General features: G+C 49.6%; 1 protein-coding gene across 15 annotated transcripts in view; it reads right to left on the bottom strand.

Annotated features, from left to right (window-relative positions):
- FOXP1 (forkhead box P1) overlaps positions 1–27,264 on the bottom strand; it is a 525,702-nt gene that overhangs the window by 7,821 nt on the left and 490,617 nt on the right. For 5 of the 15 annotated variants that reach the window (XM_045578935.1, XM_036430533.2, XM_036430537.2 and 2 more), the window contains 7 exons: positions 19,460–19,543; positions 11,217–11,418; positions 11,037–11,116; positions 10,336–10,437; positions 6,079–6,248; positions 4,940–5,009; positions 1,353–1,519 (listed from right to left, as the gene is read on the bottom strand). In XM_045578935.1, coding sequence (XP_045434891.1) covers positions 1,353–1,519; positions 4,940–5,009; positions 6,079–6,248; positions 10,336–10,437; positions 11,037–11,116; positions 11,217–11,418; positions 19,460–19,543 — 875 coding nt within the window. Of the gene's footprint in view, positions 1–1,352; positions 1,520–1,599; positions 1,985–4,939; positions 5,010–6,078; positions 6,249–6,618; positions 6,741–10,335; positions 10,438–11,036; positions 11,117–11,216; positions 11,419–19,459; positions 19,544–27,264 lie in introns of those variants that run through there. The other 10 variants (XM_036430539.2, XM_036430540.2, XM_036430538.2 and 7 more) reach the window with 9 other exon arrangements.

Here is a 27,264-nt window from a genome sequence, read left to right as displayed (position 1 = left end):
AAACTAAATAATAGGAATATACATCAACTAAACCTTGGAGTCCATAAGATTATGAGAAATTGTATCCTTCTATCAATAACTTCAGATATTTTTGCTCTACTGAGTATTTCTTGAAGTGTCTTATATAGCAATTTATGTTTGCTCTGAACTTCCCATTCAGTATTTTATATCTGAATAAATACTCCTGTCAATGATCACGATTCAAAGACGAAAGCCTGCGGTACAATGGGAACCTCGGGCTGCACAGAAAGCATGATCTATGGGAGCGTCGCTCAGAAGAATGGGAGTCAAGGCTAAGCGACTCTTCCTACAAACTAACAATCACTCCCAGCTTTAAAAATCTTTTTCAGAATACTTTGGGCTTAAACCAAATGCTAAATAATCAAATTTCAGAACCCCCCTCCCCAACCCAACAACTACCCTGGCAGACAGCATTTTTTCTGTCACTAGATGCCAGTTCATTCTGTGCTAATTGCTACAGGTCATATTTTCCATTTCTATTGCTCAAATGATCTTCACTAAGACGTTAACCGGTAATTCTGAAGGCCGGTAGCTAAACAGCTTCTTCTGAGAGCTGGCAGCGGGCACACAGAGCGGATTACTCCCAAAGTGGGCGTCCGTTTGCAGCCACTGGCATAAAGCACTCCTTCTATGACCCAACCCTACCAGTCGTGGGGCCAGTGCGGTTTCTCTTCTTTTTGGCCTTTTCCCAGAGAGGGGGCACTTCAGGCCCGCCTGCTCCCTCCCGGTCTGCCGGCTCCCGGGCCACTCCGTCAGCACGACAGCATTGCCCTCTCTTCGCTCAGTCACGTGTGTGCTCATTATACTGCCGTCTGCTGCTAGAGCGCTCCTATTAATTTTCCTTCTGATTTTAACAGCAATCTATCAATCATGCTGCCTTTCATGTGTGCCATCACCGCTGCCTGGGAATGGCGCTCCGGCGCTGTGTTCCTGGTGAAACTCGCCCACAGCAGGCAAACAGCATCCCTCTCCCTGGCGGGAGAGCAAGCCCGAGACTGAACACACTGAGCGGCTGCAGTGGTGCACACTGACCGCGGGGACATGGAGGGTGGGAGGCAGAGGGTGGAAGTAATGGCCTGGATGCCAGGCAGTGGGCAGAGAAGCAACCCGACCCCCACTCTAGTGCCGTGCACACCGGTAGTGCTGCATGAAGCAGGCCCTTTTGCTGGAAAGTTAGACAATGGTGCTAAGCGAGATAAATGTTTCCAGAAGCACTGGGTTCTGGGAAGTAAAGAATCGTAGAAAAGGTGTAAAAGTGGGTGCAGAGAGGCTTGTGTGCACACTGGACAGGGAGTCGGGGTCTGGCGCAGAGGTCCGGGGACAGTACTCACACAGCCTGCACTGGCGATCTGCCGGGGCTGCTGTCGCTCTCGGTGCTGTTGGCGTGCTCCACCGCCCCGTTGAGCTCTTCCCGCATGGCGCTGGCCAGGCCGCCGAGCGCGGGGTTGCCCAGGGAAGCGGTGGTGTACAGAGGTATGCTGTTCTCAGCCATGGAAGCCTGTCAGCAACCGAGAGAACAGTTAGGGGGCAGGCGCACAGGAGGGAGCGACCCGTGAAGAGAGCAGCAGCCACCCCGCTGCCGCTAACTGAGGCGTGGTGGGCACACTCAAGTTTCCGGTGACAAGGATTTTGCTTTAAAAGTAAGACTGTGACACACGCCCCAAGCTTAGTTTCAGAGAGCTCCCTGGGGGCTCAGACGCCCGCAGGGAGGGGCCTCCATCAGCCTTGCTGGGCAGAGTCACATGGTCCAAACAAGGCCATCTATCGATAATATGAGGTTTGTGTCTGATGCCTTTTTTCAAGAGCCAACTGAATATTTCCAGATCACAGGGAAATGTAATGGAATTTTCATTTCTTTATCCACTTTGATGACTCCAGTATTGGATATTAGAGATTTGATCACATTATTCTGGCTGCACAGCTCAAACTTATGAGAACTTCCATAAACATTACTTCATAGATCCTATAGAAAAGGAAGAGATTATAGAATTGGAATAAATTTTTATCTCCCACCCATCATTTCTGTTTAAATGGTTTTTTAATCTGTTTAGTGTAGTTTAAGAAAATGGTTGAAGGTAACACCCGCAAATCTTTCACTCTCAGACCAACCAATCACCTAGAATGTTAGGACTAAAAATAAATAGATGGATAGGCAGGCGGGTAGGTAGGTAGATGGATAGATAGATGGACAGATAGATGGATAGATAAATCTCTGCCAAAAGGAAGCTCTAAATTGTATTTCTTTGGGAACTTAAGTAGATCTATACTGAAGCTGACAAAGTCAGTCCAAAATGAGTGTCAGCAAAAAAGTGTGGAGATGAAAAAGCCACCCTGACCTTTCTGTGGAACCTGAGAGCGCTGCTGGGCTCTCCTGTCTCTGTTCCCTGGAAACGCCCCAGATGGCGCTCCCTGGTCATCTCACCTTAGACGGTTGCAACGCCGTCAAAGTGGGGCCATCGCCAGCGTGTATTTTAGCAGCTTCTTGAGTCAAAAACGGGGGAACAGGATCTAAATGTTTATGAGGAAGTACTCTTGGGGTCCTTTCTCCTTGGCTCTCAACGGGTTTGAGGGTGAGGCTGTTTCCAACTGGGACTGACGTCCGACAGTCACAGTGGTGAGAGGCGCCCAAAAGGCAAGCGTGCACTGACGCTCACACAGGAGGTCAGCGAGGAGAACCAGCCTCCCCGCAAACACCGCCAGCTGGCTGCGCAGGGAGCCCGGGGCCGCTCACACCAGAGCCGCTGGAACGCTCTTTGCTGAGTGAATTATCAAAGCGCCCCCCCGACAAGGTCAGAAACTGCTCATGCCTACACAGTGTTCCCCTTGTAGCTGACGCCGCCTCAGGGACAGCTGCATGGCCATTGTGTGATGGACCTGCTTATGTGCATGGTCCTGTGCACAGCACGCGGTTCACACCAAACGGCACCTCTGCCAAAAGCAGGACGGCGCCTGAGGAATCCTGCCGAAGCCCAGTGCCAGCGCCCGGCGTGAGAGCCTCGGGTCCTCGGGGGAAAGGCGTCTGTAAATATGAAGCTTACGGTTCCCTTAGTTACTTCACTGTTTCAAAGCACTGTTACATTTCTGTAGTGGATTCTGCTGTCCTCGTTCGTATGCCGAGCAGCACGCGTCAGTTATGTCACACCAGGGACCTATGCTTTCTACTTGTCGTGAGAAGGGCACTGATGGGGAGGAGGCTGCTGGTGGCGCTTTATTTAATTTGCACAGCAGACAGGTTTCCCGTGACACACCTACTGACCATGGGCCACCCAGACCGAGGAGGGCAAGACCGCCCCAACGAGAAGCGGCACTGATGGGCACACGCACTTCCTGATGGCGAAGGGTCCGGGGACGCAGCAGCACTGGGGGCTCGGCGCAAACGGGGGTACAGAGGAGGCGTGAAACCAGTGTGTGCAAGGTGAGGGGGCGCAGCTGGTTCTGGGACCACAGAGCATGCCAACAGCGGAGGGAGCCCAGAGCACAGAGGGCCGCTGCTTTTCCCCTTTCCGCCTCATGAATGTAAAATGTGCTTGTAATCGTAATACTATTCCAGACAGAGCAGAGCGGTCTTTAAATTCACAGCTCACAAGACTCCAGGGAAAGTGAGTCGCTAATGAATGGTATTTACAGGGGCGGCATCTGAGCGTGCTTTCATTTGCTTTTCTGAAGTTCCTGTGTAAACTACAGTAATTAAAAGAAATGCGGGTAGTTCCTCCTGGTGGGCTTGGTTCAGGCTAAGAATAAGTAAATGTAATCACTGAGGAGCTAAGGCAGTGCCTCGCCGCCATGTGGACAGTGTGCAGGCTGCCGTCCGTTCCTGGAGCTGGAGACCGGGGAGTGATTTGTGGGTGCAGAGTAGGTGCTCAATAAATACTGGATTTGTGAGCGGTGAAGCCAGGTCCCCATCACTGTCTCCTCTTTGACCCAGCCCTTCCCCATAATGCCAAGTGTCTCAACCACTGGTTCATTATTATCCCGTAAGGAACTTTTGCAAAACGTTTGCTCTGGAGGGGCACAGACATTGTAACAGCAGAGAACTGATTTCAGGGTGACCTGGGAACCCAGAATGCACGCTGCAAGGTCTTCACTGGCCTGTAGCTCCATCTATAGAACATGACAATCTAAAGTGACCAAGCCTCCCTGGGTCTGTGTTCCAGAACAGTCTAGGTAGATCAAGTTCAATCAGGACCCCTGGCCACAGGGACAGCCCACCTGGGAACTGCGGAGGGCCCCGGTCCGCCTTGGCTTACAAAGGACGAGGCGTGGGAAGTGAGGAGCCCAGGAGCGCAGAGGGGCACAAGGCGAGCGTTGCCCAGGAGCCGGTGGGTGCTGGGGTCTCCCTCCTGCTCAGCGGCCTCACCCCGCTCAGCGCTCAGGGCCCATCTGCGGAGGAGGGTGCCCTGTGCCTTGGTGGCTCAGCCACCAGCGGAAGGAGTTTATTCAGCACACCCCTCCCTCACACACCACAACTTCCTGCCCCGCGCCCGCCCCGCAGAGGGAAGAGGGAAACGGGCTGGAAAAGGAGAAGTGAAAAGCCGGCTTTCTCCGGGAGCCTGAACAATAGGAGGCACGTGACGGCGGCCTATCGCCAGCACATTAATAGCTGTGCTGCAGTAATTACACTTGTGGTATTTTTGCCTCAAGTGAAATTCTGAAATAAGAGGATGGAAATTATGATACCGCTGATAAATATTAATAAGTGAACTTTTAATTTTTTTGCCACAATATTCAAAATGCTAAGCATCCTGCGAACGCTGAAGCAGCCGATGTGTTTGCCTCCAGGGAGGACGATGCTTTGTGCACTTAAGAAAAAAGTTTAACGGAATTAAAATTTAATATCTAATTAGAGTGAGGCTAATATATTTTGAGATGAGCGGGGAGGCACTGCCCTGCGCACGCTCGGGCCGGCCATCGATCTTACCTGCAAAGCCGCGTTGAGAGGCGTGCAGTAGGCGTGGCTGCTCTGCATGTTTTTGATGAGGGAAGGGTTACTGCACAAGAGAAAGAAAACTCCAGTTAAATGCAATCACCCCGAGTTCCTGGCTGTTTTGTTCAAGCTTTCTGGCATCCTTCCAGAACAGAAACATCCCGCCATCACCGGAGAGGGCTTTCTCCCAGCTCCTGGCTTCCCTGGGCTGGGAACTCCTCTGCGAACAGCTTTTGCTATTCTCGGAAACTGGGTGTAAACTCAGCTTAGGTAATGGGTACTCCCTCCACTGATGAATTTCTAAGCCACAAATACTGGCCTCTGCCAGTTTGATAAGCTGTCATTTGACAGAGCAGAGCCCTGGGGCATGGGCTGGGCCGGTGCCCTTCGCCTCCGGGAGGGTGCCCCTGGCCTCCAGCCCCGAGCTGCGGAGTGGAGGCCGGTGAAGGGCTCGGGCTCCTGGGCTGGCCTCAGAGCAAGCAGGTCCCCCAGGGAAACGGAGGGAAGGCGGGGCTGGGAGAGGGTCACTGCCGCAGGCCCAGGAGATGTTTGATGCTGGCTGGGTGCAGTCACTGAAGACAGATACTATTGTAATAAGCCTCTGACCTGGCAGAGTGCAAGCATTAAATGTCACAGAGGAGATGCTGTGGGAAGGAGAGGCTCCGGTAAGAAGCACCTCCACTCACTGGGGCCAGCAGAGGAAGGATACACACTGCTATCCATTTCTTTCCTAAGCTCGGAGCATTTTAATCAAACATCCACTACATTTATATTATTATTCCGAGTAAGCAAAAACTGGAAGAAATTTACCCAAGTCCAAATTTAACTCTAAATAAAAGTTCCCTTTTAACTTGGAGGGATTAGGAGTCACACAGAAGTATTTAGTGATAGGGCCCCTGTTAGCTGCTGAGTCAAAAGGTGACCAGTATTTGCATTAAAGACATCAAAAAAGCATTGCTCAAGCACTGGTGTTCCAGGAGAATCGAGAGGATGTGCAGGTCACGCGGTTCAGCTCCTGGAGCAGGTGGTGGCACAGCCACCCGGTGAGATGCGAGACTACATGGATGAGTCCACCATGCAAAGCCAAAGCAACAGCAGAAAACAAAAAACAAAAGCAAGTTAAAGGCTCTTACTGTGCGACAAGCTCGTCAGAGTTTTCATCGGGGCAGTATTTGCGAGGACGGCCTCGTTGAATATGGCGGCCACGTTTAAACTCTTCATCATCAACTGTCCAAAAGGACCCACACTCATCCTCTACTCTGATAAAGCACTTATGCAGTGAGAGGTTGGTGCGAATGGCACCCTGGGGTAGGAGCAGCAGCAAAGGAGATGAAGTGGCAACAAAGGGAGACGGGGTTGGGGGGCGGAACAGACATCCAATACAGGGAACAGGAAAAAGAAAATAAAATGCAATAAGCATAAGCAAATGGTTTGTGAGGGTTAATATGCATTGCCACCTAAAAGCTACTAGCATGTGATGCAACAAAGACTGGCAAGCAGGGCGGGGGCGGCGGGTGTACAACAGGAGGGATGGAATGCTTTTTTGCTTCCCTTAACTGAGACGACGTGAAACCAGTTCTCTGGTCTAACACCATCTAGCAGCCAAAGCCTCTACGTCACACTTGTTAGCACAATCCAAGCTGGGCTGAGAAGTTCAAACGTGGTGGACGTACCCACTGATCTTTTGTGGCCTTCGTTTTTGGAACTCTACTTCATCCACTGTCCATACCGCCCCTTTAACGTTCTCTACTCGCACAAAACACTTGTGGAGACTAAGATTATGACGCACTGCATTCTGCAGCAAGTATAAAAGAGAGAACATTGACATTTTCTATGAGAAAAGACTCTAAAAACAGCAGTAAATTCAGCCTAACAGCCCACATTTGTAAAACCATCCCCAAGAGCTATAGTTACCACCCCCAGGGACCACCTTCTTGTGGTCAGGAGTGCCTTTTCCAAAGGCAAAGGTAAAAAACCAAAACCATGCATTAATTGTACTTTGGCATCTCAGGCTAGCCTCTGATCATAGTGATCCGGAAGAAAAAAATTATTATGCATATAAGCCGTTAATAGATTTCACAGTAAAAATCTGAAAACATTGTTCATGTGACTTCAAAATAAGGAAGTGTGAGCAGCGTACAACGGTCCCTTTAAACTCACTGGCCTCCCGTGACAGGGCAGATTGTTTCTATTTTCTAAACCAGGAAAGTCGAAGACTCAATTATTGTTGTTTGATACATTTTGTTCTTGTTCTTTTTGTTTAAGTTTTGGCTTTAAAATCTTCTATGTGTTTTCTCAGCTTAATTAGGAATAAGTCTAAATTGAGTTTCACCACTGAGTGTCCCTCCTGGGGCTGACAGGAGTGGGGATCGGGGGTGAAAGAACCCCCAAAGGATCAGCATCCATCATCAAGATATGTCTTACCTTCCGGAATCTACATAGAAATTGGCTCTTACTATGGGCACCTTAATTAACTGAGGAGATGCCAAAGGAACATATGAGTAGAATAATTCTCAATGGGAAAATGATGGTATTCCAACATTGACATTTCTACAGACACGTTTCTTTCTTATGGCTAAAACAAGTCATTCTGCCCATTCTCCCAGCAGAGAACCCGACACCTCTAGAAATCTAGCAGAAAGGAGGGCCCCAGTGAGCAGGGGAGAGCTTTCAACCTCTCTCCCTTGAACATCAGGGAAGCCACAGCCCTTTGGTGCGGGGATCATGTGGCCTCCTTTCTCTAGTCCTCCTGCTGAACTTGCTGATCTAGACTCAGAATTAGACATGAGGACATTGCAGAGAGACCATGTCATTACTCAAAGCTTTCTTCTTATAGGGAATATGGAGGTGGCACTTGGGCGAGATGCCGATGCCTGCATCAGGCCTCATGTACACTGCCCACAGCCCTTAACTCCAATACCGCAGCTGCGGCTCAAACACTGCCCCTCCGCTTCTAATACCTGCAATAGCCCTCTCTGCAGTATCCTGCAAATGATAAATCTTAATAACCGCCACTGGTGACTCTGAGGAGTCCAATGAGATGATGATGGATTTTTTCTTTCCTGATATGGAATGTTTAGAAGATAATGAGGCTAGTTACACTACAAGCCTGATGAACTGCTCACAAGGAGCATCCCAGGAAGGAGCCTTGGAGAATGTCAGTGTAACGGCACAGATGCAAGCACCCAGGGACGGCAAAGGGAGCCCTTGCATCAAAAAAAAGCACAACAAAATGTTTGACAGGTCATAATTGTACTAGGCAAGACAACTTTTTTGTATATAAACTGTAGCCTGGTCTCTAAATAAACACATTTTTCAAGGATGCTAAGCATCTACTGTTCTCACCTAGAACAACACTGAGGAAGTTGAAATAAATAAATAAACCCACATTTCCTTAAAAAACAGCCCAGACAGGGCCTGGACACACGTAGGAGACATCAGTGGAAAGAGTCATCTGTGGCGGGGACTGGATCTACAGAGCCGTGTCTGCTGGAAGGACTGCTAGAGGTGAGTGCAACCAGAGGCAGGTCAGCAAAGACGTAAAGTCAAAACCTAAGCTTCATTTTTAATGATGTTGCACATCTAAGCAAAAGCAACAACAAAAAACCCACAAGTTTCCCCAAAAGCTGAGTCAGCCATTTTCGGGGGTCAAGATCTTCTCTGGGCATTTCATGTTTTGTCTAAGATCATAATACAAATGAGGACACGGACAGAAAATTGTACGTATTGGTGGGTCACTAAGAACTGGGAATATTTATATAAACATCACTTTTTCCTACAGTTTGCAAAAATGAAAAAGTTAAATCTAAAGATCTGAGCTTAAATATCACTCACAACTGATACTTAGTTTTAAATGTTATTATTTGTTATTTAGAAAAGGTAATTTGAAGAAAATGTCTGTTTCAGGCTCTACTTCCTAAATTTAGAAAAACATTCATAGCTAAACATCCTTTGCATTTTACCTCCCAAGGCAGGCGGAGGAAGAGGGTAGGATTTTGAACACAGGTTCCCTTTAGCGCCCATGAGTCTTAATGGAAATAATAAAGATGACTTGGGCCACATCAGATAGCCAAGGCTCTGTAAACTTGAAGAACTAATCCTATGGTTACATATGTTTTCTTTTATAATGCTAATTTATCAAGCATGTAACGGAGGTAGTATGATTTCTGTTTTTGCTTGTTTTTCTCTCATAAAATTAAGAAAGTAGCAGGGAAGACATTTATTTCAAGCAAAGCAAGTTTTCCTTGCTCCCCATAATAAATCCCTATCATATTTTAAACAATGACATGTAAAATATCCTAAAATATTTTCATTTTAAATGTACCTAAATGTTTTGGCATTTAGGGATTATAAGAATTCTAGGTAGTAAAAATGTAAACAAACAAAAACCACACAAAGAAACCCCCAAACACTAACAATACATCAACCCACAAATATCATATTATAGGTGTCTTTTTCTATAGCAAAAATATTAGATACCAAGAAATTGAAAGTGGGAAGTCTAAAATTTTGTGAGGGCTTAATTTAACACAACTGAATAAATACTAATGGAATCTATGAACCAACTGCTGAACTGAAAATGAGGTATGTCATATGACTTCATGCTTTGTTTGGGGGTATCCACATGAACCTATGGAATTAGACCTGTTTTAAAGCAAATGGATTACAGTGAAGTTACATAATTCAGAAGTTACTTTGCTTTTCCAGAGTAACAATGAATCTTTAACAACTTAAAAAACAAAAAAAATTAATAAAGAATACATTGTGTTCTCTTGCAATAGCTCCCATACATAATGCTAGTACTTGGATTGCAAACCTTCCCCCAGTAACTGGGTTAAGATATTATCCAACCAATGAAAGTTATGTCAAGTTTATCTGGTCATTTCTCCAGATTCCTAATGGCATTAAAAAATGTTATCTCTGCAAACACTGGTGGTGGCTAAAGACCAAAAGGCATGGAGTTTGTATGGGTAACGGGACAACCTCAGAACGTGGGCAACAGTGCTCCCTGCTCCTTATCCCTACAGATTCCAACCAAAGGAGGTGCTGTTATTGGCTGGTCCATCCGACCCTTGGGACACTTGTTTTTCTCTCATAAAATTAAGAAAGTAGCAAGGAAGACATTTATTTCAAGCAAAGCAAGTTTTCCTTGCTCCCCATAATAAATCCCTATCATATTTTAAACAATGACATGTAAAATATCCTAAAATATTTTTTTTTCAACCACAATGGAGTCTTCAACCACAATGGAACTGTTTTCTCAATCAAATAGGCCTATAAATTAGATTCTTTCAGTGGACCCAAACAATGTAAATGTAACTTACAATAACTGCATTTTCTCAACAATAAACTCTTCATAAATGGCAAGATGCAAGACTACACAGGCTTACCTTCCACGTGGCTGCGTTGCGCCGGAAGTAAGCAAACATTCGTGTGAACCAGTTATAGATTTCGTTTAGTGTTAGCTGCTTTTCTGGAGACTCGAGAATGGCCTGGGAAGCCAAAATAACAGAGAAAGATAATTTATGACCAAATCAGCAGAATCATTATACAGTTTCTTGAAAATATAAAATAACCATGATTCAGAGCTAAATCCTAAGAAAGGTTTCCAAAATGATATAAGATTAATGGTTGTATTTAACAGTTCAATAGCAAAATTCAAAATGAAATTATGTAATTGTTTTGAGTTTTTATTTCTGTTTCTGTACAGAAATATTAATTTATTAGTCATTCATAAAGCAGAATCAAAGAGAAATGCAAAACATTTCACTAGCTGATTAAAGCTCAGTAATTATTTAGAGCTCAGATTAATTCTGGGATCAGAGATTACTGTGGCTTGTGATAATTGACTTGCCATCTTTAAACAGGCTCATTTTCACTGTTGTGTGAAATGAATTTCCTAATAATCACATCGTATTGTAATACTCAATCAAAAGCAATTATGTTATATATTGCAGTTTTAAAAAACCTTATAGTCAAGGTTTTAGCATGCCTGCATACTAAGCGGTTTTAAATCTACTTCATCAGTATGATACCTCCATGTACACACACGCCTTTTGATATAATTTCATATACTGTGTTATTTACTTACCTGCCTAATTAAAGATGCATATGTAAATGGTGGTCTAACTTCTGCATTCTTATAAAATTCTTGGTTCTGCGCAATATCTGCTAAATAAGAGCATTGTCCTGTTAGTGGTCACCTCTAAAAAAGAAGTTGGTCTGCAAGAAGTCACGTGCAGTTCTGCACAAGGCACGATGGCGTCTCTACCTGAGGAAATGGGCACGTTGTACTTGTCCGAGTAGCGCCTGCGGATGGGCCCCACGGTGTGCATGCTGGTGGTGGTGATGACGGAGGCGCCCTGGGTGGCGGGCGTGAGGGGCGCGGTGGGCGTGGTGGGCGTGTGGGGTAAGCTCTGCGGGGAGGCCTCCGGCGCGGACTTGGAGAGCGTGACGCTGGACACCAGGTTCAGCTGTGGGGAGAGAGAGCCCTTACCCTCCGGCCGGCGCCCGGCATCCTGCTTCTTTCAGGGGTTCTGGTCCCTGAAGCGTGAGGGGACCCACGGAATCCACGTTCACCCAGCAGCTGGCTGGGGCGCCCTGAGCTCCCCACCAGGACTGCCTGCAGTGCGGCACCGTGAGGAGCTGCCTCTACTGACTTTTTAATAAAATACTTCCATTTTAATCAACTTAACTATAAATAGCCAGGTATAACCCGGGCTTCCAGGCTGCTACGCTTCGGGATGAAGATGGGCACACGGGCACAGCCAGGCACTGCCGGTGCCGACGGCCACCCGAGGCCTCCTGCTCAGTAAGAACATGGCCTCTGAGAGACAGGGAACGGTAACTTCCTGATTTTTCCCCCTTCAGGTTTCCCATGTTCACCAATAGAGGACTGGAGTGATCTTCTTCGTCACGTGAGAAAATGAGTACTACTTGTTTGAAGCAATACAGAGGAAAAGCAACAGTGCTGCTTTGGTGCGAGTGCTCACCCCTGGCCCTTTGTGGGTTAGGGACGTCTGTTGGTAAAGCAATCCGCAGGCGCTCAAGTAGCAGTACTTTACTTTCTTTCTTTGTCTCTGTCAATGTCACTTTCACCCTGAAGCACTTCTCTTATTAACACCAGACAAACAGGCTTAACCCCCTTTTCCAAAAATTACTGTTACAGAAATATTAAAACTGGCTGTGCTGGAGAACTTGATCATTCTCAGCATATTTATTACAGTTTACGCAGAACTGCTAGCTCAGACACATACAGTTGGCCCACATCCAAGAAACTTCAGCAGGAAAGAGTAGGAAACCATTATTTCCAGTCACAGACAGAGCAGGCCTGCTCACCGCCCCGCAGCCCTACGCACAGCGTTGTTTGTGGAAGGCACTCAAGATGCGACTCCTCTGAGGTCACAACCAAGGAACTTACTGAAAGAGTGTCAATTACTGAGACGACTCAACCTTGCTCATACTCTAGCAATGGAAAAGGCCCCGAGAAACTTCTGTCTAACTCGCTTAGAGTAATTCCATAAAAAGGAAAGTAAATCTGAAGAAGAGAAAGAACAAACAGCCTTGGGAAAGTATTAACGGAAACGTGTGAACGTGATGCTGGGGATGGAATGCGGGCTGCAAGCTTGTAGCTGTGCTTCTTTTTCACCCCCTTTCCTCCAGTTCTGGCTCAGCCAACCGGAGCCACCGCACAGCGACCCCGGCCGGAGGCGCTGGCTGCGGAGGCCGCCTGCGCCGAGGGCTGGGCACGCGGGCCGTGCGGGCGCTCAGTGCCGGACACCGGGCTTCCTGGCACACATCTGCAAACTAAGCGCTGGCAGCTCGAGGCGGCAGCCCTGGGAGGGAGCGGGAGGGAGGTGGGGTGACGCCTTCCCCACAGCAGACCTTCATCATGGCCAGGGGCACAAACCAGAGGCATCAGCCCCACCCGAGGGGATGAGCGCAGGGCGGCGAAGCTCTCAGAGACAGGCCTGCGTGCTGGGCACAGCCAGCACCGCCAGTCACCGGCGCCCGTGTAAGAAGCAGGTGGCACCACCTGCCCCGTGTTGGTCTCACTTCGTTTTTTCACCATCACTAATTCCTGAGCTGTTATTGCTCATGCTGCACGGTAAGCAAACCGAGGCTCGGGAGAGGTTAGGTAACGCCCAAATTCACAGCTGGGCTGTCCACAGGCACCTGTGACTGAACACGAAGACACAACCAGTTTCTCGGAGGGAGGCTCTGGGAGGGCGCAGGGCCCGGCACCAGCTTCTAAAGGCAGGCAGCCACACTGTGGGCAGCCAGGCTCTGGGAGCGGAGCGGACAGAGGGAGCTGCAGGCGCCAAGGCAGCTCCGGAGGCAGGCGGGCCCCACAGGCCCGGGCGCTGCTCCCCGGCTTCTGTCCGCGCGGCACATTACCCCAAACACAGCCTCTCTTAAGCGGTGACAGAGTTGTAATGTAAATATAACATCCTTAAAAAATATGCATGCTCCTTCCTAGTTTTTGGAGAAGATCTCCAAGTCCACTGGGTTCTAGTCTAATTGTCCAAACCCAGGCTCACATAGACATTCCGGGAGGCGAGCATTTCGGGGGCTCACATCCGGGTAACAGACAGAGCACACGGAGCAAGGCCCCCAAATGTGGACAGCAGTGACTCGCAGCTCTGGCACAGGCCTCACACGCGGCCGTTTCTCCCAGGAAGACGGCGGGAACAGCTCCCCACGAGGGGAGGGAGCGGAGCTGGGGAGCGCTGAGCAGCAGGAGCAGGTGCACAGCCACTCCGCCAGGAGGGCAGCGCGGGCGGCCCAGGCGTGACAAATGACACGGGACCCACACCCACCGCTGGCTGTCTCTAACAAGCCACGGAGGAAGCGGCCAATCTCGGCTAATTACAGATAAAAATGTATTGTAAGGACTCTAATTAGGGGACTCGGATGGAGGTGATCTAATGATTAAATGCCGCATCGAGCGACCTGCCATCATGTGCAGTGCTGCGGGCGGCCTGGAATGTTTTGTGAGACAGTCATTCTGTTTCAAGGAGGGGCGGCCGTCGTATTTGTAGTGATGGCTATGAGGTAAACCAATTAAAACACAGTTCCTGGAGGAAGAGGGTGGCGGAGAGCAGCTGTGGCCATTCCAACGCCAGTGCCAAGTCTCTACAGAGGGGCTGCAGTCAAGTGGAAAATGTCTGCCTGACCTCTGCCCTCGCTATTAATTTGCAGGAAAACTAATGACACATATACATATTCCCACAAAATTGTTCTAATTGCTAATTTGCCGAAGGAGCCAAGATTCCAAATTAGACACGACTGCAGCCCGCAAGGGGAGGGCGCGGACGCTGAGGGCGCAGACGCAGGCTGCCTCTCAGAGTCTCTGAGCCGAACCAACAAGTTAAGGAAGCATCAGCCTTGTCAACCGCAGCCCAGCGCGCTTAACTTTCCAGGGTCCCATCTCACAGGCTTGTCTGGGAGGGGCCAGGGAGGGCCGGCCATGGGGCGGGCAGGCGAGGCAGGGCTCCAGCGAGCTGCACCCGAGGCCTGCGCCCCGCCCCGAGGACAGTGAAGCGCAGGTGGCACCCTGAATCGTTAACTATAATAAATCTTAACATGCCCCTCAACAGGGACGAAAGCCTCTGCACCGTGTTTCTGACGGCAGTCCCGCTTCAAAGGGCGCTCTCCGGGCGCCGGGCGGAAGGAGCTGGCCTGGGAGGGCTTCTTCTCCCATTTTTCTTACTGTGTTCACTTTCTATTTAAAAAGAAGTTGCTATGTTTAGAGAAGTTAGTAACGCTGGTATTTTCTACATGGCAAGTTTCCATCATGTGACGATTTGGGCAAAGATAATCTCTTTGAAACTCTGGCCAGAAGTTAAATTCCTCTGTCACTAGCGCTGCAGGCTGTGTTTTAGTCCTGCGCTCCAGCGTGGCTGCGGGCGGCCTGGAATCCCAGCCGAGGCGGCAGCGGTCTCGGCTACCTCAGTCTGCTCGGCCCTTCGCAGAAAACCCATCTTTACTTTTTAAAACAGTAACCTCGTCTCTCTTTTAAAGATGGTGAGTCATTCGTATTAAAAACAAAGAAAAAAAACGAACAAGCCGCTGAAGCAGAGCCGGACAGAGACAGACTTGTCGAGCTCCCATAGGCCTTGTCGGTATTTTTGTTTATGCTCTTGTCTCACATGAGAACAGACTCTGAGAACAAAAGACAAAGCTGAAACCAAACACATAAACACAAGGGACTTGCTGCTGGGGTTAGGGGCGGGGGGAGGTCAGGGGTCAGGAGGGGGGGCCTTCCAGGCCCCCAGAACTCGTGTTTTCCGCTGTTGGGCGTACTGGCTTGAGCGGGGCCCAGTCCTGCATGGAGTTTCCCTACAGGAATCCTGCGTGTTGCTTCAGAGAAGGCTTCCTGAGGCTGAAGGACCCCCAGGCTGGGGAGGCTGGGATGGGATGGCAGCGGAGGTTTTGTTCCCAGCCCTGTCTTCCCCCCGGGCCCTGCCATGCCCTGGTTCCGCCTTGGTGCCGGGGCTGGAGTGCTGGAGTCCCTGACCGGCCCCGGAGAGCCGCTCGGAGCGGGAGCGGGAGTGGGAGTGGGAGTGGGAGGGACCCGTGAGGAGGTGCAGAGCATGGCCTGCGTGTGCTGCTGTCCGCACACAGCCTGGCTGTGGGCTGAAGGCTGGACCTCTTCTTTCAGAGCTAAAGTCCGCTCCAGGCAGGGCTACTCCTCAGCTCCCCACTGCTCCTCCTCCCCTTCCGCACACAGGCCGTGCCCCGCTCCCAGCCAGGCCACACTGTCTAGGAGCTGCTGCACTACAATCCGAGAAGCTCCAGCAGCTCGATGGAGTGGAAGGGGGACTGGTTGGAAGACTCACCACCAAACGGCCCAGTGAGAAGCAGTGCCTACGGCAAAGCCTTCTACCACTCAGTCACTAAGAATTTAAAAATAAACATCAAGTCCCTTTTAAACAGAAATGGAGAGAAAATTCATAACCACACTGGCAAGGCTATAATGTCTAAGTCCCCATCTATGATTAGATTTGAAACCTGGCGATTGCTTATTTCAAATCAAAGATTCAGGAAGAATATGCATTGGAACATACACTGTGTTTTCTACTATTTAAGGTGAAATAAATGAATGGCCAGCAACAGGGACTGTCCCCATGTTAGACTCGATCATCACTCAGCTCTGTCACCAAAGTGGGAAAAGTCAAGGGCTTGCTGGGTGTATGTGCTTTTTCTTTTTGGGAAGTAAAAACTTATGCAAAACATGACACGTCTATCTTTTCTAATTAATTTCCCAATGCCTCACCTATACATATTTAATAATTCCCGATTTATAAGACGGTATCTGTAATGAAATTTTCTATTTTCCAATAAATGAAAAGAAGCAGGTTCACTCCAGTGACAGTGTCACACAGTATCTGCTAGTCAGGCACCAATTTCTACTTCTTACATGTAAGTTAAAGGATAAGGAATTTATAATGCTGCCTGTGAAGGGAACCACTTTTCATACACAAATGTGATCTTTTTATTTTTCAAAGGGTAATACAACAGTACATTTACATAAACTAATCCAAACAATCTGTGTGTTTGACAATGGCAAGCCTCACACAGACGCCTATTGTTGGTTTACATCTTGGAGCTCTTTATGCCGGCGTGTCGCGCTGCTCGAGCTGTCAAAGGTTTGACTTGGGCTCTAAATAAATGGTATGGAAGTGCTGCGCGGCGATATTGGACTTCTTTGCAAAAGAAAACCTGCTGTGTATGAATTCAAAAGCTATTAATTTTTCAGTCAAAAATATTCGTGCCTATTTCTTTTAATAAAGAAATACTGTGCTGAGCCACTAAGAGATAATGTTGACTAGTGGTAGAGAATTTTCAATAGAGCAGTTAAAAATAAATTTAGTAGGAGGTCTGCTTCAGAGTTATAATTTTCTAGAATGTAACACATTTTTTAACACTAATAGAGGCGAACTTCCTGTGCCTTCTCCAGGACTGCTCTTCCCTGTCTGCTGGCTGCTCCCCACTGTCCTCCCGGAGAGTCCCGGCCTTCTGGGGCCTCCCTGGCGTCTGGGCTCTGGCCGTGCCTTCTCCAGTTGACCCCCTCCTCCGCCCCCAGAAGCCTCCTGATCCAGAATGGGTCCATTTCCGGAATCCAAACATGCTGCACCCTTGTCTGTAAGTGGAAGATAGTATCACTGCCCCTTGTTGCTAGGGTTACAGACACACACCTTTCAGCCTGGGAGGAACCACTTCCCTCCAAACGAAACCACAGGAACACTCGCAGGTGGAAGGTGGCCATGGCCCTGAGAAGCGGCCGGCCCCTGGAGAAGCAGGCATTGGGGGTCTCAGCACTGCTCAGCCAGCTCCTGTCCTTCCCAGGGTCCTGAGTAAAAGGAGGGACGGGGCCGCCCCTGTGGCGGTGAACCTATGAACCAGGAGGTCCCAGTTTGACTCCCGGTCAGGGCATATGCCTGGGATACAGGCTCCACCCCCAGTAGGGGGTGTGTAGGAGGCAGCAGATCAATGATTCTCATCACTGATGTTTCTCTCTTTCCCTCTCCTTTCCTCTCTGAAATAAAAAAATAATAAAAAATAAAAAAATGTAAAGGGGGATTGACAGAAATAGCAAGCATAGCACAGGTGACTACTGATTCCACCACACACCGAATGACCCGTCTCCCCGCCCCCTTTCTTTTTGGTAGCCGCACGCTCAGTCCCATCGCCATTTACTGCAAATACATGGGAACTAAGGCTCCTTCCAAGCAAAAATGGATGTGCAAAGTGTTTAATGATTTTTATGTCCTATATCTCAGTAATGTGCTCTGTTTCAGACATTAATTTTGTCTGCCAACTGCGTCCTGGCAGGCTACCATATTTGCTGGTTAATAGTCTGACTCCGTTTTATTTCTATCACCATAAATCATACATATATGGGTGTGTGTTTGCTTTATTTATAGAAAAAAATCAGTCCAAACAGATAAACCAATACTTTGTCATTATGCTGCATCATTGCATGTTGATTAAAATTGCTGGTACTAACTATAGATTGTCAACGCTCAATTAATTTTCACACAGTGACTCCGTACAAAATCAAATAAAGGCAGTGTACCTTTAAATTTTACAAATCTTAAAAATCAAGGAGCAAAGCAACTCTATTTTGATAATCAGTTGAAGGTGCTAGGAGATTTTTAGAAATACAAGTATATGAGAATTACAACTACTGAAGAGATCAATTTAGCGTAAGGAACCAGGCCCAAACCAGGAGCTGGGGAGACCATCTTTCTGTTGGATGGCACTTCCCGAGGTCAAGTGAAAGGAAGGGGCAAGAAGCGAGACGCCTAGAGCTGCCATGATTCAGAGCCGAGCTTGGTCTCCTGCCTGGGAAGGAGCCCACGTCACCTGGAGGCCCCCCAGTTTCACCTCCGTCACACTCACACTCACGGTGCTCAGCTTCCCGAGGCTGCGAGGCCTTGCTCTGCCTCCGTGGTCTGTCTTCTCCCTGCTTCGCCTTTCAGAGTCTTTCTTTTCTCTCCCAGTGAGTTTGCATTGTCTATTTTAGCAGCTTAGTGTAGCATCCACCATCTGTCCCAAAAGGGCCTGGCTGCTCGGGCCTCAGGAGCAGCTCTGGGCCGGTGCACCCTGTGTCTCCCTAGGTACCTCCTCAGACAGGTTACAGAAGCAGCCGGCTCACTTCAGGCCTTCCCTATCACCGCAGCCGGCTCACTTCAGGCCTTCCCTATCACCGCAGCCGGCTCACTGCGGGCCTTCCCTATCACCGCAGCCGGCTCACTTCAGGCCTTCCCTATCACCGCAGCCGGCTCACTGCGGGCCTTCCCTATGCACTGCAGCCGGCTCACTGCGGGCCTTCCCTATGCACTGCAGCCGGCTCACTTCAGGCCTTCCCTATCACCGCAGCCGGCTCACTGCGGGCCTTCCCTATGCACCGCAGCCGGCTCACTGCGGGCCTTCCCTATGCACCGCAGCCGGCTCACTGCGGGCCTTCCCTATGCACCGCAGCCGGCTCACTGCGGGCCTTCCCTATGCACCGCAGCCGGCTCACTGCGGGCCTTCCCTATCACCGCAGCCGGCTCACTGCGGGCCTTCCCTATGCACCGCAGCCGGCTCACTGCGGGCCTTCCCTATGCACCGCAGCCGGCTCACTGCGGGCCTTCCCTATGCACCGCAGCCGGCTCACTGCGGGCCTTCCCTACGCACCACAGCCGGCTCACTGCGGGCCTTCCCTATGCACCGCAGCCGGCTCACTGCGGGCCTTCCCTAAGCACCGCAGCCGGCTCACTGCGGGCCTTCCCTATGCACCGCAGCCGGCTCACTGCGGGCCTTCCCTATGCACCGCAGCCGGCTCACTGCGGGCCTTCCCTATGCACCGCAGCCGGCTCACTGCGGGCCTTCCCTAAGCACCGCAGCCGGCTCACTGCGGGCCTTCCCTATGCACCGCAGCTGGGTGGCTGTGCTCTGCCTTGGGTTGGGGTGGGGATGCCAACGAGAAGGCTGCCAGCTCCCCGTGTGCAGCGCAGTACTCACGGGCTGCGGGGCGGCTTTGGGCTCCGTGGACTTCACGTGCAGGTGGGTCATCATGGCTTGCAGGCGTTCTTTGTCTTTTGCAAGCTGGCAGGGAGAAAAGGCTCTGTTATTTCTTTAAGTATAGATTTGAATGCACTGTTACTATTACATATCATTATAGCCAAAACAATACACATTCCAAATTGAACTATGGCATCATCACACATGACAAAATATTTTCCCCCGATTAATCATTTTGAAATCTACGTGACCAGTGCCAAACTCAAGCACTGAGGTGTCGGTGTGGGTTTCCCAGCACAAGATACATTAGCCTTTAACTGGAAGCTCCAGACCGGCTGGCACCAGGAGTCGCATGTGACACAGACAGCGAGAAGACAAAAGCGTGAATCATGCCTATTAACCACCTTACTCAGGAGGAAGCCGAAAGAAAATGAGCCAGGTAGCTAACACTCATCAGCTCGTGTGCTGCTGTGGGGAAACTCCTAGACAGACGGTGCATTGATGCCGAATGAGCTCCACCTTCCCGGGCAGGGAGGCCCAGAGGAAGGCCTGGCCGCAGCCTCATGGCAGGCCAGACGGAGGGCCGCCGCGTCACAGGTGCCCATTTGCAATGAACACAGGGTAACTTGCCCAGTTACTCAGTAAGCACCTCCACCCTGTGCTGGTCTCTCATCTAACATACCGAAACCTCCTAACCCTACAGAGCATTACCTTCTGAGGCACAGGGGTTCTAATCTGCTGTATGTGCCAGGAACTCAAAATACTGATTTTTGGATGTTACTTGCTTTATGCGTGCCTTGCACTGTTTTAACATGGTATTTTTGATAGTTCAAGACAGCTGAGGATAGGGGACATGTAATAATTAACTCTGAAATAAGTGGGAAGTGTATCCTCAAAAGGTGATGGTATTGTTAATAGAACAGCTGTGGAATTTTGGGAAAATGCATAAGAGAGTGATGAGAGGGAGAAGGGAGAAGAAGAGGAAAAGAGGGAGGGAGAAACACAAAATTGAGGAGGGATTCATTTCTTCCATGTCACATAACTAACCTTAAATCAATTATGTCTTATAAGGCTAAAGTTATTCCAAAATAACAATCAAGTAAGACATTTTTAGATAGGGGCACTTCTAGGGGAGAAAGCAGAGGAAGGGAGAGGGTATACCAGCAAGAGAAAAAGGCCCCAATAATCCTACTGGATGCTGGCTGGCTCAGTCTTGGGCCGTATCACATTTGATTTTTTTTCTTCTTATTCCCTTGTGGTTCAGGGAGGACTAAATGCGGAGGGGGTGAGGGGGTTGGGGGGGGTGAGGGGGCGGAGGGAGAGAGAGAAGAGCCCTACAGAGCTAGCTTTATCTTCCAACAAACAGGAAATGAAAATGATACCATATTAGGAGCCACTTTATATTATTCATCTTCTGTTCTTTAGTAAGTTATTGAACAGCCAAACAAAAAGATGCTCTCAACACAAAACATAATGCTAAAGGAATTTAGTTTTCCAAGTGGCTCAGTTAGAACAATTAAAATGTTGGCAATGGCATTTTTCTACAGTTTTTTTGTGTGTGTTTTTAATGTGAGTATTCTAAATTTTTAGATGTTAAAAGTTAAACATTCTTAATTTAAAAAAAATGTTTTGTTTTAAAATTATAATGGGCAGAAAGAAAAACAAGTAGTGTGTCATAGTGAATGCTACAAATTAAAGGGTGAGTGGTGATGCTGCAGTCCGATGAATATTAACTGTGACTTAATTTGGGGGTAAACACTGTTGACATATTAATTACAAAGACCAAAGAGGAAAGAAATCCAAATTCTCAGCACATAAAGGAATCACCTGGTAGATCTCTCTGTATTCCATGGAAACATCTACCAGGCTGACCTTGACTAGTCAGACCGAAAACACACCCCTAGCCTTGCGTACAGTGCCACACCCAGAACCCTGGAGCTCAGGCCACAGGAGACGTTTCAGTTTTCACAAGCAGGTTTAGACTTCATCATCCATTTTGAGAATTATCTAGGTTCCTGATTTTGCCTCTACCAACCTCAATTCCACCTATAAATGATAGAAAGACAAAAATCCAGGGTTTTGTTCTTAATTAGTGCAAACTAGCATGTGATATATCCTTAAGTGAGCTTTGGATTTTTATCATCAAGTCTAGCTCTAATACAAATTATTTTAACAGTTAAAGAAAACCTGGCAGAATCTGCTTTTAGGCAAAAAGACTAGACACTCATACCTATTGAAACCACACCCTCTCTCTACAGTCTTACATTTATAACACTCACTGGTCCTTCAAAAAGCTTTCAGATTCTTTATTACTTTTTATACCATCGTTGCATGAGCTCACCATCCCATCAATTTTCATGGCATCCTTTAATTATTATGAGAATACAAGCAGTTAATATTAGCAAGCGTATTCCAGCATTCCCTTATACTGAGTCCCAGGAAAGGCAAAGGAAAGGAGGATGAGAAGTTCAGTCCAAAGGTCAACTAAAAAAATCTGGCTGGCAAATTTAAAAAAATGTCCGCTGAGATATCCAAAGAGGACGCCTGTCTGGAAGCTTTCCTGGGGTCAGCGAGCTGGCACCTGCCGAGTCCTGGACATCCTCTGTTTGGTCACCACTTGCACAGCCTGAAAGCTGGGGGGAGGGGGGACGGGGGGAGGGGGGAGGTGCACTCTGGGCACAGCATGGAATCTCTGTTTAGTTCTCCCTGTAAATCCGGAACCATAGCCTCTGAACTTGGCAGGGCTGCTTACAGGTGTAGGGAAACTCTGCTCATAAGCCCAGCACAGAGCCCAGTGCTTCATGATGTTCAAAATATTTTTTGTTTTTTAAAGGAAAGTTAAATCAGTGAAGTCTCTGTGAACTTCTCCTGGCTGAGTGTGCATTTGAAATCTGGATCATATAATGGGTTCAGTGGAATCTGCATCGGGGTTCATGGGAAGAGAATTTTGATGCTTAAAAAAAAATGGAACAAAGCACGGGAAAGACAAAGCCCTTATCTTAGGGGTTTCTGTCCTGTTCTCCCTGGACCCTGGCCTCACCCCAGGTGTGCTTTCCCGCGGCTGAGACAGGCCGTCCTCTCCTGTTAGCGTCAGCGTGCTGTGCGGTGGACACGGCCTCGGGTGTGGAGGGGCCTGTGGCCAGCGGCCCCAGCCTGTCCTCCAAGACAAACGCCCGGAGAGGCCCCTCTCAGCAGAGAAGAGGCCGTGGTTTGGGGCTCATCGCACACAATCATTTTACATGCTGTCAGGAGGATGAATCATCTTAAGCCCGATTTGGTGGTTCTCACTGATGAGAAAAAATTCTTCTGAAATGAAGGAAGGACTCGGGGTGTCTAAACACACTGGGCTTCCCGAGGACAGACGAGATGAAGGAGCCACAGAGGCAGGCCCTGGGCGACTCCCCGTCCTCCTATGTTCCCGATTTTATGGTGGACCTGGGACACATGCTCGGAAGGCCCTCCGAGGAACGCGGGAGGCGGGCGGAGCACAGACGGGCTGCGGGCCAGGTCCCGGGCTGGTGGGACGGAGGCACCAGCAGGCTGGCGCAGGAGGAGGGAGGAGGAGCGGCCTGGCTGGAGGCGGAAATGAACCGTCAACCACCCCAGTTCAGTCCAGTGCTGTGACAATAGGGGCCTGACAAATAGCGACTAAGTGGAATGAAACTATCAAAGAATGAAAGCCCACAGCCCCCCCCCCCCCCCCCCGCCGTCGGGCAGGAAGTGGGCCCGGGACTGGCTCCTCTCCCGATGCTGCTCTCCACGCTCCGCTCGGGCTGGCGGCCGAGGGGCCCGGAGCCGGCACAGGCCGAGCTGTGGACAATGGAACGCCAGGCTCCTGCGTTTCCCTCTGCTTTAAAACCATCTTCACCCACGAGCGAGATGTGCTGACAACGGAGCACGGTCATGTGGTCACAGAACAGCATAAAACCAGGGCGGTATTTATGACCAGAAAGTGTATGTACATCACGAACGTCAGCTTTCTGAGTGGTACGTCTGTCAGGGACTTTTTTTCTTTCTGTCTATTAAATGGAATGGTTTCCTGTTCTGGCCACTGAGATGCCTCTTACGATACCTCAACGCCAGCGGCATGGCTGAGGGAAGTCCTGATGCGCGTGAGTGACCCAGGCAACTGGACTGGTATGAACTGGAGCCTGGGCCCAAGCCTGGTAGATAGATGGTAGTGCTCAGGCACGGAGGCAGCCCCGAGGCTTCCCCACAGTCCCGCACACGCGTGGCATTTGGCGGGAAGCCTTCTCTCCCCAGATGTGCAGCCCGTCCGTCTCTGCCTGGCGTGGTGGGGTGGGTGCTGCACACTGCACACCCACGCGAACGTGCCCGGCGCCTCTCCGGCTCTAGCTCCCCGTAACCGCGCGTCGCCCGAAGAGCTCTCCCAGAGAACAGCTGACAGGCGGCCGCGGCCTGGGCCCCGAGGACGGCCTGGTGCCGGTCTGCCCGTGCCGCGTGCGCAGGGCCGGGCCACACACCGCCGCTCCGTGTGCAGTCGGCCCCCGGGGGCAGCCAGCTCCCCCCCACCCCCCGTCAGTCCCCGACAAAAGGTCTCTGCTACCACGGATGCAGTAAGGAGTCAAAGGGCTCCGAATACCCACCGCGATGTCTTTCTGACCCTGCCCGCTTAGGGGGAAGGGCCAGGGCGCACCTGGGAAACCTTCCGGCCACCCGCTGCTAAGGAAGCACGCGCGCTGACTCCGCCATCTCCCAACAGTGACACCCAGATGCCTCTCTGGCCACAGGGCTAGGCAGCCGCAGCAGGTCTGCCCATCATCTCGCTCCCCCTGCGGCCTGCCCTCCCACCAGAGAAGCCACCACCTTTCCGTGATGCAGGCGTGCGGCAGCCTGTGCCCCGAGGCGGGGAGGGGCCGGGGGAGACCTTTTTCTGCCAGGGGCCACCTGGACAAAACCATCCACCTAACACTGGCCTGCTCTATTTGGTCAAACATGTAACGAACTCACCCCTAATGCCTGGGAAGGGCCAGAGCAAATGGTTTCATAGGCTGATACAGCTGTGGGCTGGCCGTTCCCCACCCTGCTAAGGCTAACCACAGTGATTAAAACACGGCCCGATCCTTTGGGAAGTCTGACTACAGGTGAGAACAGGAGGCCTCTGTGCCGGGTCCGCGGTGCGGTGTCTGTGGTTGAGGCTCCTGTGGCTGGACACGCACCCGCGTGGCCTTCACCAGCTGTGGTCACAGGTTGCCCCCTTGGACTGCCCTCGCGCATTCCCCCCGGAGACCCTTCCCCGGGACCTATCTGTTGAGCCCGCAGGAGGAACCTTTGCCGATTTCTATTCTAAGACTAATTTAGCTCGTTTTTTGTTTGTTTGTTTAATATACTGTTGTTGATTTCAGAGGGGGAGGGAGAGAGACAATGATGAGAGAGAATCACTGATCATCTGCCTCCTGCCCGACCCACACTGGAAATCACACCTGCAACCGGGGCATGTGCCCTGGTTCACAGGCTGGACCGTGACCTCCTGGTTCATAGGCACGCTGTGGGCTCCGGGCTTTGTTTCTATGGGGGCACGTGTGACCTCTCCCAGGTGAGAATGCCAGCCAGTCGGGCCGGGCAGACTTCTCCCGCTGTAAGCGGCCTCGTCCTTGGGGCAATTGCCCCAACCTGGATGAGGGCTCAGTGGTGCAAATGATTTCCAAATTCAAGTTACTAAGTGGTAATTACGTAACATACTTTGAGATCCTGGAAGGTTTCAGTAGGTCCAGCACTGGGTAATGCCCCCTTGAAGGGAAAGAGAAGCTCTGGGTCAGCTCTGTCCAGGGCGTACCCCCACCTACGGGGACCTGGGCTGCTTCGGAACCCCCAGAACACCGAGGTTACCCTGAGGTTACCCTGAGGTTACGCGGGCTCTGGTAACCCGTTCCTTAGGAAGACGTCTCCAGACAAGGGCGCACGGAAGGCAAAGGGGACAGCGGGAAGGTGGAGGAGCTGTGCTCCGCAGAACAGAGGCTGAGGAGCCCGCTTGAGTGTGACTGCCGCCGCTAGCTCTCCCCAAGACCAGCTCTGCAACCCAGTCCCTCCGTCTCACTCCAGAAGGGCTCCTCCGAGCTCTGTCTCGCGACAGGGCTCATTGAGTACTACAAGCTGTTGAAGTTTTCTGGTGTATCTCATCCGATTGGATAACAGATAAAATCTGCTTGGGTTTGGGCCCTGCAGCTCTCAAACGCCCTTTTCAAATTGTTTCTGGTGTCTCAAGAACCGACTGGTGTTCGCTGGCACTGCCCAACGGATGGACAAGCCAATGGAAAGTTCTTCACTCGGTGTATTTTCCTCTACCGTAAGACCAGGAGGGAAGTCCTCTCTTCCTCACTCCGTCCTCCCACAGGCCCAGGAGGCTCCTGCTGTTCCAGGCACAGGGAATGCTGGCTGAGTGCAGGAGCAGATGGATGGATGAATGAATGAAAATGTCCCTCAGCCTGCTTCCATCACAGATAAAGGTCAGCGGCACTTCTCATTGAAGCTGCTACTGAGGAGGCCTGACCTGTGTGGTGATTAGACGGATCTTATACACCAAGGCAAAGAAGGGAGAGGCGAGAGAAGTGAGCGGACTCAGGTAACCAGGAAAATAAAGGAACAAGTTGCTAACAATGTAATGAAACTTTTTTGCTGCCCCTTTTGACAAGGGAGTACGTGGCCACTTCTGCCAGGGCCAGCCAGAGGTGGGCATGTTCCGCCGAAGGCATCATGGTCACAATTACCCGGTTTCCATGGCCCAAGAGCAGCCACAGAGAATTCACAAACAAAGGGTGTGGCCGTGTTCCGACAGAACCTTATATTGGACAGTGACATTTGAACTTCATGTAGTTTAGTCTTTTTTTGCTTTCCCTAGTGATTCAAAACGTAAAACGCTTTTTTTCCTCATGGGATTTGGTCCATGGTGTGCAGTCATCAACCCTCTTTGGACCAGCACTATTTCCACACTCACCACTCTATCCACCTCCAGGTGGGACAGCCCTCTTTCAGCATAGCAGACTCTCAAGCAAAAGTGCTGTTTGGAAGGCCATGGGCCTCTGCCACACTGTTTGGGACACACCCACAACAAAGCCACCCTAAAGCAACTGCACTTAGTGATGTTGTAGCTCCTTTCTTCTGCCTGATTTCCGTGGAAAGTAAGGAATGATAAATAAAATAGGTAACCGGTTCCTGAGTGAGGAACAAGGGTCCCACACTCGAATGTGCAGTCCAGAATGCCTACCAGAGCAACCATGACAACAACTCTGGAAGATAATTTGTTCTAGCTGATCATTGAGAATTTAATTTTATCAATTAAATAAACACAGCAGGAACTTGTATCACTTTATAAACACTACCAGCAACACATGTAACCTCAGGCTGAATCCAGTTTTTAAGGGCTTACTACATTTCAATGTAAAGTGAACTTTGGGGTGAGATAAATACAGTGCTTTTCACCTTCCACAAAAACTTGCTAAATTTAAAGATGTTTCCAAAGATTTACCTAAAAATCTGGGGATTTTATGATGTGCCTTTTGCTTGTATAAATATCCTACTCTTCTATAAGTTCATATTATTTGCCTGAATAGAAAAATATTAACTAGCTGAAGACAACTTTTGAGACAATCTTACTTTTAAAAGTTTAATTTGTCAAATAAGATAACTAATTTTTAAAAATCCCTTCTATCCTGAAAAATCACAACAAAAAGTTTAAGTATGTTTTGGCTGATTTTTCCCTGCAACTGTTTGAAGCTATAAATGACTTAACTCAGTAAAATTCCAAATGTAATTATCTTCTGTACTTAGCCTAGGGCTCTCCATAT

This window comes from Pipistrellus kuhlii, unplaced genomic scaffold (assembly GCF_014108245.1).
Source record: "Pipistrellus kuhlii isolate mPipKuh1 unplaced genomic scaffold, mPipKuh1.p scaffold_m20_p_11, whole genome shotgun sequence".
Lineage (NCBI taxonomy): Eukaryota > Metazoa > Chordata > Mammalia > Chiroptera > Vespertilionidae > Pipistrellus > Pipistrellus kuhlii.
The sequence above is the reverse complement of the archived record's forward strand: the minus strand, read 5'-3'. Positions and strand labels throughout refer to the sequence as shown.